We start from the raw sequence: 12166 nt of genomic DNA, 5'->3' as shown, positions 1-12166 counted from the left end.
CCACCTCACATATCCCAGCCTTTCCCAGCTGAGCTAGACCCACACTTGGGGGAAGGGAGAGAAAAGAAGTTCTGGACTCAATTAACTTTTTTGAGTTTTGACACTACATTTGATAAGAGCTTTTAATTATTGACACAAGTCTACATTTGACAAGAGTTTTTAATTATTGACACAAGTCTGTTCTTGTGGCTGAAAGGGACCAGATGACATTTATTATATGAAAATCACCAAAAAAGCCAAGGAGTCTGTCTGAAATTTCTTTTAGAGGCCAAGAAAAAATTATTCAACATAGCTCATTTGAACAGAGAAGAATGGAAAAAATTAAAATTATTTTTTGCTAACTTATCCAGTCTAACTTATTTAATCAACCAAGTACAAAGGTAAAAGTTATTTGAAAATTTCAAGCAGCTGGTTAACTTATCTGGTCAGTCAGACTCCGTTATCTAAGATTTTGCCTTATTCTAATGTAAAACTGAACCTGCAAATTTAACTTATTTTCTCAAATAGAAATACTTCCATTTGGCCTTTCATCTTATCACTATAGAACCTACTGGCATAGCACAGACTTAGACTTATCCATCTAGTCTCTGGACAAATGTGTAATTGCTCTCCATCAATTTGCCTGCAGCACAAAGAGCATTTAAACACAGTAGTGACATTAACTGGAAAATACAGGCCTTCAACTACATCTAAACACATTTGAATCAGCCTCATCAATCTGCATGGTCAGGAGAAGGTGGGCACTGACCTTCAGCGCAGCATAAAGGAGACATGTGGTGTGAAATCCTAAACGCTGCATAACATTGTTGTCATGTGGGAGGCAGATTGTTTAGGCCATGTGCTGACTAAATGGGGAATAATAATGTGTATTGCTGGATTACTGGTCCAGAAAGGGTTTCAGGACTCCCTTGGGGAAGATGACAGTAAGCAGGACAGAGATCATCACGCATCATGTGGTGAGCTTGTAGATACTCAATAATTATGAAATAAACTGAAAAATAGGTCATCTGATAGCTTTAACACCAAGGAACCTCACCCCAAAGGGGAACAACTGAATAGATGAATACCCAAAGTAACCTAGTCATCAGGAAGGCTAACCTTGACTTATGGGTGACAGATATGGAAAAAAGAAGTTCTTTTAACAGTCTGTAATGTGTGCCCCAGGTGGAAAGTGGTGAAACAGATACAATGAACATAATTTTCTAGGATTCAAGGAGAAACACTGGAGTTTTGTATGGATTCTCTAGATTCACATCTACAGTGAGAATCATGTAATAGTGTTGATGGGGCTGGCTACAAATGGAGGAGGGGTTTCTCTAATTTATTTCCATATGAGGAAATGTTAGCTTCACTCTCAGATGCTGCATGTCTTAGGAAAACACTGGTCTAAAAAAGGGAGAGATTAATGTAAGCATAGCTGTCATGTTTGACCTTTTCCTAAGACCCATAACAGCTTCACACTACAAGGGATTTATTCAGTGTCTAAAGACATTTATTGAGCACCAATCATGTACTCTCTGAGGCAGTAGGACTCAAGGTCTGAAGTCTGTCTGGCCTCAATCCTGGCTCATCTACTTTCTGCATGACTTTGGGAATTACTTAACCGCTTCATGCCTTAGCATCTTCATCTGTAAAGTGGGATAATAGTACCTAAGTAATTGTGTTGTTGGGAGGATTCAATGAGAAAATACACTTACTAGTTTAGAACAGTCCATGCACGTTGGAGGCAACCAACAAATATTAATATTATTGCTTAGTATTATTAAACAATCATGGCAGTTGGCAAACATTTTTATGTAATTGCTAGGAAAAAAATTGAAAGGTCCTTGTATGATTGTTGTCTGCCAGCCTTTTATTTAGCCCCTGTATTTAGACAGACAATCCTGGTGAGGCTCCTGCTGTAGCACTCTCCATTTCTACAAATGCCCATTCTAATTCAGACCATATAATTTTTTTAACCACCTTCGTGATCATGGAAAATAAACCATTTTAAATCTATATCATTTAGTCTTCTTGCTCCCTGCTCTTGCAACCATCACCTGCCTTATACAGAGCTTCTGTTTTCCTCACATTTTCCCACATACTAAAAAAGCCACAGTAGCTATTTGTTGTTCAGATCATAGCCCCAACTCATAGCCCATTAGTTGAAACTCATCTTTACCTTGTTCCACCTCACCTAATCAACTCTTAGCCCTCTCCCAACAAGCAATGTCAGAACTCCTGCTTGTCTTCTCATGTCCTGCACTCATTTTGTTTTATGCCTTTGCTTATGATGAGAATGTGAAGATCCGTTTCTAATCTTTATTCCACCTAAGTCAATATTTTCTTCCAGACACTGCGTGCAGACTTCCCTGATCCTCCTTCTTTTCCCCCAGCACTCACTGACTTTTCTTACTTTTCTGCAGCAGATACATGTTGATAAAGGTAGAAACTATTGGACAGCAACTGAGGTGCCCTGTTGGCACCTGAAGACAGGCATGGCATGACTAGCAAAGGGGTCAGAAGTTGCTGTCACAAGCAAATTACTGGAGTCTTCTCCCTGCCTTGCAGACTGTCTCTGGTATTCCCCTGTTAACATTAGAATCCAGTACCCCTATCAACTGCTGAACTTCTGATTTACTTTCTTCTAATCATCTAATGGCATGTCTTCCAGGTTGATCCCCCACCATTTCTGACATGTTCACTCATAAATCAGTAGTTTTGTTGAGTCCCTGGGCTTCCTTTAGTCTCTGCTCCTTAGTGTCTGATCAGCCACTTGCTAAGGATCATTTGTATCTACCTGAGGTGCTGGCTGAGGGTTAGAGTCAGACTGGACTTAGTATTTTACTCTAAGCATCCAGGAATAGAAAGACCCAGATAGTAAGAACCAGCTAAGTCATTAGAAAGGACTTAATATTAAAATCAACATCATCATGGGTCATGTGCAAACAGAACAATCGGAGGCAGAGCCAAAGGGACTGGTGGACACTAAAATAAGAGTCACGGCAGGTGGGTCACACAGGATTGTAAGCTCTATAAGCAACAGGAGCCCTGCCTGTCTTGTTCATCACTGTAACCTAGCACCTCAAAAGTCCCTGACACATTGCAGGCACTCCATACTTACGAGTTGAATGAATAAATGTCTTGGATGATTGCCATACCGGTTGGCATTTCTGAGGCCTGTTCTCTTAGGCTACATAACTCTTAGCCAAGTGAGAGCCAGCGAATTGAAAGGCACGGGGCTCTCTCCTCAGAGCGACAGAAGCTCCTGAATTGTGTCTGTACAGCCCCACCCTGGATTCATCAGATGTCTCTGATTGTTCCACATGGACTTGTCTCATCTTGCCACTTAGCTTGTCAGCCTGTCTTTTCCTAGAACTGCACTGAGAATGCAACTGGGACTCAGCAAACACTAATTGGTTCAGGCTGAATTGAGCTGGGCTTCCCTGGGTAACTCTTACAGTTTGTTATGGGTTATTAAGCTCTCCTCCCCTTGTTAAAGAATATTGCTTTCATGACCTCCAACATTTGTTTAAAAAATATCCTTTCATTGAGGAAAAATTAAGAACTGGATGCCTGCAGCCAAACATGCAGCTTTGTAATGATGACTGGATTATAAAGCTCATTACATCTTAGAATTTGGAATGAAACCATAGCCTTTGAAGTTGGCTTCCAGGACATGCTTCATCTCACTTCCTTTCTTCAAAGAACATGCAAAGGTGAATCCTACCAGCTTCTGAGGCAGGAAGTCATTATGTAATTTCACAATTACCCTCCAGTCTGCCAAGACAAAATCTGGATTTTTCAATAATAATTCAGTGATTATTCCAAGAAGATAAGTTTATTTAGACATAATCTGCCACTGGTTTAACATGAGTTTTTTTGACATACAAAGTCAAACAGAAAATGATTCCAAACATAATCTATTGTTGCCATCTTGACAGAAATTCAGACTAGATTTTGTAAAGTAAGCGACTCCTACTGTCATCATACCTAAACCTTGATCTAAAACAGGGTTTCTTGGCCTTGGCACTATTGACATTTTGAACCGAATAATTCTTTGTTGTGAGGGCTTTTCTGTCCTGTGTTATACAATGTGTAGCAGCATCCCAGGCCTCTACACACTAGGTGCCAGTAGCACCCTCCCACCCTCACTGTGACAACCAAAAATGTCTCCAGGCACTGTCAAAGGTCCTCTGGATGGCAAAATAACCCTGGCTGACAACCGCTTATCTAACACAATCCTCAGGTCCAATGTGGTGTGACTTTATTTTACAGAGGTCTTTTGATTCTGCACAGACTTCCCAACTATGACGTCTTAGTGTGATAGTAGACCAGGTAGCATTCCCCACCCTGCTTTTAAACAAGTATGTTACTTGACTGTGCTTTCTTTCCTTCATTAATACTAAATCTATATTAAATTGTAGGCTTCTTAAGTGTAACAACTGCTTTCTCTTGCTTTAAATTTTGTCACGGAAGTAAGAATTGTGTTTGGTCTGATATAAGCACTTAATGTATGTAGACTAACCTTATAAAAATTAAACCAGAAGAAATTCATGCCTGCTTTTAACTAGCAGAATATAAATGCCATGAGGACATTTTTTTTTTTTTCCAGTTTTGTCCATTGCTGTATTCCCAGCACCTAGAAGGGTACCTGATACATAGTGGGTGCTCAATAAATATCTGATGATAAATTATATCACTTTCTTTCTAAAATAAAGTTGAATGAGGTCCTTCCCCCATTTCATAAAGGATAGCATTTGGAGTCCTTAAGCTGGGGCTCAAGGCTTTGCTTAGTTTGCATTTTCCAATCTGCATCCCTGCTTTTTGGTACACTATGCCACCTCTTTGATCCAAGCTTATCTACAGATGCTTTCTCAAATGCCCATGAACATCTTTGTCACTGCACAACTGCTCACTTTGTTTTCTCTGTTTAGAATGTTCTTTCAAGCTCTCCACTGAGTCAAATATAAACAATACATACTTCAAAAGTCAAGTTATTTCATTTCTTGTAGGTAACATTTTCTGATCCCATGAACTCATACAGAACTTTCAAAGCCTAATACTTACTGGTTTGTACGTCTCCCTGGGCATTTTAATTCTGTAAGGCACACCACTTTTCACCTTGCTATTTTGAATTATTATCTTTATGTGTGTATACTTTCTCTTCTAAGTAGACTGCAACCTTTCTGAAGGCAGAAATATGTTTTTATCTTTTTTCTTTAGCATTAAATAGTCTATTAAATGACATCTGCATAGTGAAAGAACCTTATTCTTATTAATTATTTCATTCTTTTCATTCATTATTTAAGTAGTAGTTTTTGACTGCCTACTCTGTGCTAAGAATTTTCTAGAAGGCAAAACAAATATGGTTCCTGTTCTTATGGTGTGTTTAGACCAACTGGAGAAAAAATGATATCTAATGTGGTGAGAACTAGATTTAGTCATAAGACTGTGGTGTGAATGCAAAACACTGTCACTTAGTAGGTATGTGATCACTTAAGCTCTCAGTGTCTCAGTGTCCTCATCTGGCAAGTGAGAACAATAATGTTGGCTCTGTCTACCACTCATAGTAAAGAATATCAAACCACATTGCATTTTATGTGCAGACACTTCTAAATGACAGGGTGTAGATTTAATTTTTTCTCAGATTCTTGATACCCTTTCCTTCAATAAGTGGAGCCTAATTCTCCTTCCCTTGAGTATAAGATGGACCTGGAGACTTACTTCTAGTAGATATAATAAAGCAGAAGTAATGACATGCGATTTTGGAGACTAAGCCATAAAAAGGCAGTATGGCTTTTGACTTAGTCACTCTGTTTCTTGAATTACTTGGTCCAGAGAAAGCCAACTGTGATATTGTAAGCAGACCTATAGAGAAGACCATGTGGTGAGGAACTGAGATCTCCCATGTATATGCTAGAGCTTAGAGGCAGATTCTTTAGTTCCAATCAGGCCTTCAGATGACAGAAGCCCCAGCCAGCATTGTGACTGCACCTCATGAAAGAACCCAGGTTAGCACCCTCCAGCTAGGCTGCTCCTGAATTTCTGACCCCGAGAAACCATACGAGACAATATATGTTTTGTAAATTGCTAAAATTCAAGGGATTTTTAATGCAGCAATGGATAACTAATATACAAGATACTAGAAAGATTTAAGGTTTTATTATTATTGAATATGCTAATACTCATTGAATGAAAAATGCCATAATTAACTGTGGTTTATTACTGGTGGTGAGTTAATAGTAGAAGAAAAAGAAGCTCCAAAAAAAGAAGAAAAGAAAAATTACAAAACATTAAGAACATGAAAAATTCAGATGGATGTGAAACTTTTGATGGGTAGTTTGCAAGCTTTTCTGCCACTTCATTTTCTGAGAAGTAGCAACCTGTGACAGTGACTGCAGGCTATATGCCAAAGGTTACCAGGTAAAGGAATTGTTCATTCCTGCTGACTGCTTTTGTTTTATTCCATTTTCAGTTCTCATTTTGAGCTAAAATTGATAGTTTTAATTAAATGAGAAATGAAAGCCATATTTCTAATTCACATAGAATATAAGCTTTTTTTGTATTAGAGAGTCACCATGGTTCTTTGTTAGATAAAAAAGCCACAGACATGAGAATTCATAATTTGTTGCATCAGTGACAGCTTTTGAGAGTCACTGCCATTCCTTTGTCATAGTAATGCTGACCCAGGCTGACCTCCATTAATGATGCCTCAGATGGGAGGAGCGAATTCATAATCCTCACCAGTCAACTTTGTCAACATTAATTTGAACCAGAACAGATTTAATGTTAAAAGGATTTAACCTCCTTTGGCCTATCCCCATTTACAACCAATCTCTTAAATTCCTCACTGAGAACATTGTTTTGGAGGATGACTGTCAATTTATTAACCTATTTAATAATACATGCAGAATTTAAATTCCTCACTGAATATTTATTGACCTTGATTTTCCCAGGGCTTCAAGTAAAGGATTTTGGAAGCTATGTTAACTCCTTGAAGCCATGAGAATAATCCTTTAATATGTTTAGGAGTTTCTTTATTGGGTGATGAAATTGTTCTGAAATTGACTGTGGTAATGGTTGCACAACTCTGTGAACATACTAAAAACCATTAGATTGTTCATTTTAAATGGGCAAATTATGTGATGTGAATTATATCTTAATAAAGCTGTTAAAAAATAAAAACCTAATTTCAGCCAAAAAAAAGTTATAGCCGAGAAACAGGCATGAATCATGCAACTTTGCTAAAAATTTTTATCAATCTTCTTGGTTAAGTTAATAGCTCAGTATGAAAACACTCTTACTTGTAGGTGATACACTGCTGGCTGGAGAAGGTAAGATGTCAAGGGTAGATTCTGTAACACTCAATGGAGGGTCTGTTGGGGAATTTGCAGAACCTGAAAGGATTAGAAAGATATTTATAATGAACAAAATATTACAATAGAAAGATAAAATATTTACTTAGTTCCTAAATCCACTTTCCTTTATTTATTCATCATGTAACAAGTCAATATTGGGGGCCTATTATGTTCAAGGCTGTGGGATATAATGATGAATGAGAAAGACATGGGAGTGTCCTTAAAGGTCCTATGGCCTGAAGTAGGCAGCCAAGCATTGTGTTGAGTACCGTGACAGTGGGAGTATAGGTGGCCACAGGAATGCAATGAAGGATCACTGGTAAAGATTGGGAGGTCTGAGAAGGCTTCCTGGAAAAAGTTACACTTAACCAAGACCTAGTAAAACTATTATAGCACTTAATATTTTGGAGTGTTTGATAAGTAATCATGCAGTTTACAAAATCCATAAACCCATGAAAATTTTTATATTAGCAAGAGTAGAAACAATGATAAAACTATCCAATTGGATATAACATTAGTAAACTTGTAATATTATTCTGCTTTCTAACATTTCAGCTTTTGTCGTAATATTTTTGTTTGGCTACAACTTTTTCGTGTGTGTGTGTGTGTGTGTGTGTGTGTGTGTATTGGGGGGAGTTGAAATAGAGGCTAGAATGTTATTTTACTTATATTTTATATTTATGTCAATTCCTTAAATCTCCATTACTGTATTTAAAAAGCAGTTGTATTGGAAGGCAATTTACAAATGCCAGAAGGTTCTATTGACTTTAGGAACATGTGGGTTAAACGTGCTGAGATGATTTTAAAGTTAGATTTTATGATTTTTGTAGATGAAATGTCACTGGATACAGTGTTACACATCTGATGAACTATATCCATTATTTGGATATTTAATTACTAATTATAGTATTGATTCTATTCTGTAATGTACGTTAAGGGACAAGTATATTTTACTTACGTTATATCACTTGCTAGCACATAGCCCAGTGTGCTTGATAGCACATTCTTCCCAGTGGGAGGAATCTGTTTTTCTAAGCTAGATGCATGTATGTTCTATTCTCACTGTTGGTAGCATTGCTATTGCCATTGGCTGTGGGTGGTGCTCATAGCTGGCTCTGATCCACTAGTATATGAATGCTTTGGTGCAAATAATCTCTGAGGAGGTAGAGGACAGTTATATGGGAAGTATATGAATAGGTTAACAAAATGACCATCGTTTTTCTTCATGCATCCAAAATAAGTTTAAACTCTTCAGCATGACACACAAGTCTAATTACGACTTGGGTTCTCATTACACTCCCAATTTCATTTCCTGATTTTGCTTATCATTTCTTCCATCTCTCTCAAATCATACCCTCTATCCAATAAGCAATATTTCAACCCAATTTCTCAAGCATAATATTCTCTCTGTGACTTCTAGGACCTCTTGGTCTTAGTTTATATGGTTTCCTGACACTTTCTTATCCACAGACTTCCCTGAATGTACCTTCTCAAGCTGAGGAAGCCTGGGGATCTTTGCGATGTGCTCATCCCTCTGTGTTTACCCTAGCAAGCGCCTCATCACTCTGTGTCATTGTGTATGCCCCTCAAGAGAAGTCACTGTTTTGCTCTGCGTCGTATTTATGGATTCTGGCAAATGGAAGTGGATGAATCAGTGCATGCAAATTTATTCTAAACACCGAAAAAAAAACCCACCAGCGTAAAGTATGTATCTGACAGCTGGTGGATCACAAGCATTATCTTCCAAAGTGGTACCTTAATAAGACAGGGCATTGGCTTAGAAAATAAATGTCTAGATGTTTTTCTCTGTATATTGATTAAAACAGAGATTGGCAAACAGTGGTCTACAGTGAAATCATGTTTATAAAAATTTTATTGGAACACAGTTTTTCCCTTTTTTTTCATATTGTCCATAGCTGCTTTTGTGCTAAGGCGACAGAGTTGAGTAATTGTGATTGAAATTAATTAGTCTACAAAGCCTAAAATATATTTACTATCTGGCCCTTTACAGAAAAAGGTTGCGAATTTGCCAGTTCCTGGAACAGAATATATTGATAGGTTATGCTCAGTTTTCACAGTGGGAAACATTTATTTTTCATTGATTGAACATTTCAGTTTTAGGATACTTTTCTGCCATATTTCATCACCAAGTGATTTTGTAAGCTGAGGTGTTCTGCCTCCTAGTGCATTAAGAAGATACTACTATAAGACATTTTGAGATGAGCACTTTGCTGTGTAACAAAGGTGAAACACAGCTTTCAACATAAAATGTGGGGCCTAAAAAATCTGTCTAGTTTTAGATTAGACTGTAATGTAGAAACTCTGCCTTGGTCAAAACAAAACTCAGGGGGTATGAAGAGAGTGATTAAAATCTAAAAAGAAGAAACAGTTTCCCAATACTCAAATGCAGAATTTACCAGAAACACCTCTGCCAGATTCCAGATTATTGCATTTACCGTAATGTCAGAAGAGGGTAAGCTGCTGCCTAAAGCCACTTCATCCGTTCCTGGGTGTGTCCACTCGAGGAGGCCTGGAAGGGCTCCCAGAACCATCCTCATGGGCAGCAGCAGCCATGGGTCTCTCCGACAGGGCAGCTGGCTTAATTCTGGGGTTTCCTCAGAACTTATATCAGCCCTTATCTTGTCCACCTGAAATAAGCCAAATCCAAGGGCTTTCTAGGTCCCTTCTTCTCAAAATATAGTCCATAGACCAGCAGAACAGGTTTCTTTTAGTATCTTGTCAGAAATGCAGAATTTCAGGTCCCGCCTAGACTTACTGAATCAGAATGTTTGCATTTTAGCAAGATCCCTGGGTGATTTATATGCATATTAAAGCTCTCAATTGATACTCTCAGGGAGGGTCAGTCACGGGTATGAGGCCGGCTGCACTGAGGGGAGTCATGAAACAAGAAGTATTTGTCTGGGGTCTTCCACACCAATACACAGTGGTCCTCCTGTTCCACTATTAAGATATCTTTTTATTACTCCTCCTTCCATATGCTAAGATACATACACATATTATTTACACACACATACACCTATACAACCTGTCAATGTTTAACTCTCTTTCTATCCCAAAGGTCTTGATCTTAACAGCTACAGTCAGAAATTCATTTAATAAACAAATTTCTGTCAAAGGTGATGACAACCAAAACATTATCCACCCCAAGAGGTTTTGCACTCAACTTTCAGATTAAAAGAAGACAAAAACCCAGCTCTTTAAATCTGCCAGAAATAGACTCAGCAATGCTATGATTTCAGACATTCTGACAGGCTAGCAGGGCAGGATTTTTTTTTTTTTTTTTTTGAGACAAGGCCTTGCTCTGTTGCCCAGGCTGGAGTGCAGTGGCATGATCACAGCTCAGTGGAGCTTCAGTCTTCTGAGCTCATGCAATCCTCCCACCTCAGCCTCCCGAGTAAGCAGGACTATTGACATGCACCACCATGCCTGGCTGATTTTTAAAATTTTTTGGAAGAGACAAAGTGTCACTATGTTGTCCAGGCTGATCTTGAACTTCTGGACTTAAGCAATCCTCCTGCCTTGGCCTCCCAAAGTTCTGGGATTACAGTCATGAGCTGCTGTGCCTGGTCCATGATATTTTTGAAAGGCTTTTTTTTCTTAGTGGTAGTTACTGTGGATCATGGGAAGTCTGCAGAGCCTGGAGCACAGATAGCTGCCTGAAGAGCCACTGATCACCCTAACCCTAATCTCATCCCCTTTCTGAGTTTTCTAGAATAGGAGTCACTGAGCACTAGAGCTTCTTGGGAGACTGGGTGTAGGTGGAGAAGGAAGCACTTCAATGGGTGTTACCTCACAGTCGCCAACATTATTACTGTTTTCTGGAAACAAAAGGGAGCAAAGAGAGCAAAACTTTTCCCCTTCTCTCACTAAAACTCTTTCCTGCTATATAATATTCTTAGCATTTCTCTAATTTAGCACTCAGGGATGGCAGATTTTTTTTCTGTGTCTTCATCTCAGTATCTTGTCAACAATAATAGCTTGGTAAGGCAATGACTCTTGCACCACACATCAGAAGTTGACTCCAGAGTTCATAAAGCATGCAGCAATACCAACACAGGCAGAGAGCACGTTTGGAAGTAAGTGTTTAAGAGCTTGCAACAATAGGGAGATATAATACAGTGATGGCATTGCTTTATAGAGCCTTGACTGCATCTTCTAAGTCAGTCACATCAATATATGCCAGAATGGGATGAGAATGTAAGCTATAATTTTGGGAAATGGAACTCCTCAAGATTAATTGTTTTAATATTTGATCATAAAGCATGAAGACTCATTTGGCAATTTAAAATTAACCACCCATTCAGAGCCTGAAATTATGCTACATCAATGTCTTCCCTATACAAATGGAATTATGGTATGTTTTCAGTATCAGAATTAGTATTCTTCCTATTACCTAAAAAGGTATTCATTATTTTCTGATGTTGAAATCAAGCACTGTTTTAACATCAGAAAGTATTAGTTTTACAGACATAGACATATTGCTGCCTATGATGGGAATAGGGTTCTCTTTAGGGATTTGAACTTTAGATTAGTCCTTAGATTCTGCCAAAGCTACTGACAAATCGATTGAGAATCAGCTAATTCCACATGGTTCCAAGACTGCAGCCCTATCATGTCCAGCTTTCCTGGAAGGAGCTGTCTTATTCCTGAGGGAATTAGGTAAAGTTGAGTAAGGCTGTTTGAGTGTAAATACATCACAATTTCTGAATGATTAACTCAAAGTGCACAGCATGACGTGTTCATACATATACACATACCCAGACACACAGGCAGGGCTACGGGAGCGAAGCCACTGCCCCAGCATC

General features: G+C 38.5%; 1 protein-coding gene and 1 long non-coding RNA gene across 5 annotated transcripts in view; one reads left to right on the top strand and one right to left on the bottom strand.

Annotated features, from left to right (window-relative positions):
- LOC105723075 (uncharacterized) overlaps positions 1–12166 on the top strand; it is a 304135-nt gene that overhangs the window by 55170 nt on the left and 236799 nt on the right. The gene's annotated exons all lie outside the window — the stretch shown is intronic.
- The window catches only part of CD96 (CD96 molecule), a 97104-nt gene that overhangs the window by 34068 nt on the left and 50870 nt on the right, over positions 1–12166 (bottom strand). For both annotated transcript variants that reach the window (XM_012460943.2, XM_012460942.3), the window contains exon 8: positions 7287–7379. In XM_012460943.2, the coding sequence (XP_012316366.2) occupies positions 7287–7379 (93 nt within the window). The remainder of the gene's footprint in view (positions 1–7286; positions 7380–12166) is intronic.

The sequence above is a fragment of the Aotus nancymaae genome, unplaced genomic scaffold (genome assembly GCF_030222135.1).
Source record: "Aotus nancymaae isolate 86718 unplaced genomic scaffold, 86718_ANA_hifiasm-v0.15.2.pri h1tg000011l, whole genome shotgun sequence".
Lineage (NCBI taxonomy): Eukaryota > Metazoa > Chordata > Mammalia > Primates > Aotidae > Aotus > Aotus nancymaae.
The sequence above is the reverse complement of the archived record's forward strand: the minus strand, read 5'-3'. Positions and strand labels throughout refer to the sequence as shown.